Here is a 1,570-nt window from a genome sequence, read left to right as displayed (position 1 = left end):
TCTTTCCCTCAGGAGAAAACTTTGAAAGTTTTCAGTTTTAGAGGCAGAAGAGCTGGGAACCTGTACGTGGGTTACATTGGATTCTAAAAGTTCCTCCCTCTCGCTGTCATTACCTTATGCTGCCACAAAGTGGTGAGTTAGAGATTTGCCTGGACTGGGTGGTCTTTACCCAGGAAGTTGTAGACTTGGAGCCAGGGAGCAGGATGGTCTCTGGGAAGGCGATGAGGAGAAACGCTCTGTGCTTAGCAGGTTACTCCCCACAATGCAGAGGCAAGCTCGTAATTGCTTATATCTGCCTGCAGGCCTCGGCACAGTCACATCAGAGGATTTAGCACTATTTTTTTTTTGATACTCCGTGGGATTAGAAATTCTCCTATAGATACTGAAGCTCGGTGGGTCAGGGGACCTATCATTTAATCCCATCATGCATTGGCTCAGGTCCCCGCAAGACCATCCAACCCGCGTGTACGGAGAGAGAGCAGTCGCATGGTCAGGGTGGAGGGCCTAGGGGATAGTTGAAAGGGATGTGGGCCAGCCCCTCACAAGAGAAGGCTTTGAGAGGGTCCCTTGTTCTGTGCAGTTGTTTGAAATATTGACCGACGGAGGCCGTTTGCTGTGGGGCCCTCACACCTGGGAGGCCTGGCCTCTGACCCAGCAGGCTGTTCTGAGCAGCGACGTTCCGAGTTGGAATTCAGGGCAGCAACGGGAGAGGAGCTGGCAGGCCTTAGGGAGGCCCCAAACGGAGCCTCTCTGCTTTTATCCATCTTATATGCTGGGCTTCCAAGTAAGAATTTATTGGCCAAAAAAAAAAAAAAGTTATGCTGCTAAAATGATTGTTTTGGATACCGTGGCCCAAACTGGTCAGCTTTTCTTGGAGCCTGAGCAGAATGTGTGACTCCTTTGTGTGGCGGGCGGGTCACCGCGGACTCTCACCTGTGAGGCAGCTGGTGAAAGAAGGTTGGCAGTACGTGGGGGGCTGGGACGTCCTGGCCCAGGTGGGGTGGAGACAGCTACTGTCCCTTCTGCCCGAGGCGCTGAGCTGCCAACAGACTTCTCTGGTGGTGTGTGAAGGGAGCAGACCTCCCAGCCCCGAGCCTCCCCCTTCCCTGGTGTGGTTGATGCCAGTGTGGCCAGGGCAGGAAAAACAGGGAGAGGGCCCAGTGGCGGGACCCTGCCTCAATCTCACGATTTCTTTCTTTTCTACAGAACCCGTCATCCGGGAAGGCAGAGCCTCCCGGGCATTGTTGGCACCCTGCCCTGAAGAGCCCCCGGTGCCGTAGGCAGAGCCTTGTAGCCTGTTGTGGTTAATGACTGGGGCCATCTGACCAGAAGTCCCTCCTCTGTGCCTTGTCTGAGGTCCTCGTCCACCCCTGATCCCCGGCACCTTCTCTCTCTGGGTTGGGTCATCTTAATCGGGGAAACTGAAGCCATTACTGTCCAAGCCCTGCTTTATCTTCCCCACCATGTCGGAGAGCTGGCAGCACCCCCAAAGTGATGGTGTAAGGAGACAGGCCCTTGGGGAATTGATTAGATCCTGTTAGCAGAGCTGTGGAGAATTTTATTAGCACCT

General features: G+C 54.2%; 1 protein-coding gene and 1 long non-coding RNA gene across 2 annotated transcripts in view; both read left to right on the top strand.

Annotated features, from left to right (window-relative positions):
* LOC107181876 overlaps nt 1–1,480 on the top strand; it is a 19,709-nt gene extending 18,229 nt beyond the window's left edge. The window contains exon 3 of the long non-coding RNA XR_001512588.1: nt 1,207–1,480. This is a non-coding gene — a long non-coding RNA (uncharacterized LOC107181876). The remainder of the gene's footprint in view (nt 1–1,206) is intronic.
* A 14-nt stretch (nt 1,481–1,494) lies between these two features.
* ZNF319 (zinc finger protein 319) overlaps nt 1,495–1,570 on the top strand; it is a 3,555-nt gene continuing 3,479 nt past the window's right edge. The window contains exon 1 of the mRNA XM_006752898.1: nt 1,495–1,499. Within this exon, the coding sequence (XP_006752961.1) occupies nt 1,495–1,499 (5 nt within the window). The remainder of the gene's footprint in view (nt 1,500–1,570) is intronic.

Source organism: Myotis davidii, unplaced genomic scaffold, assembly GCF_000327345.1.
Source record: "Myotis davidii unplaced genomic scaffold, ASM32734v1 scaffold590, whole genome shotgun sequence".
Classification (NCBI taxonomy): domain Eukaryota; kingdom Metazoa; phylum Chordata; class Mammalia; order Chiroptera; family Vespertilionidae; genus Myotis; species Myotis davidii.
This window is presented reverse-complemented; position numbering and strand designations above follow the sequence as displayed.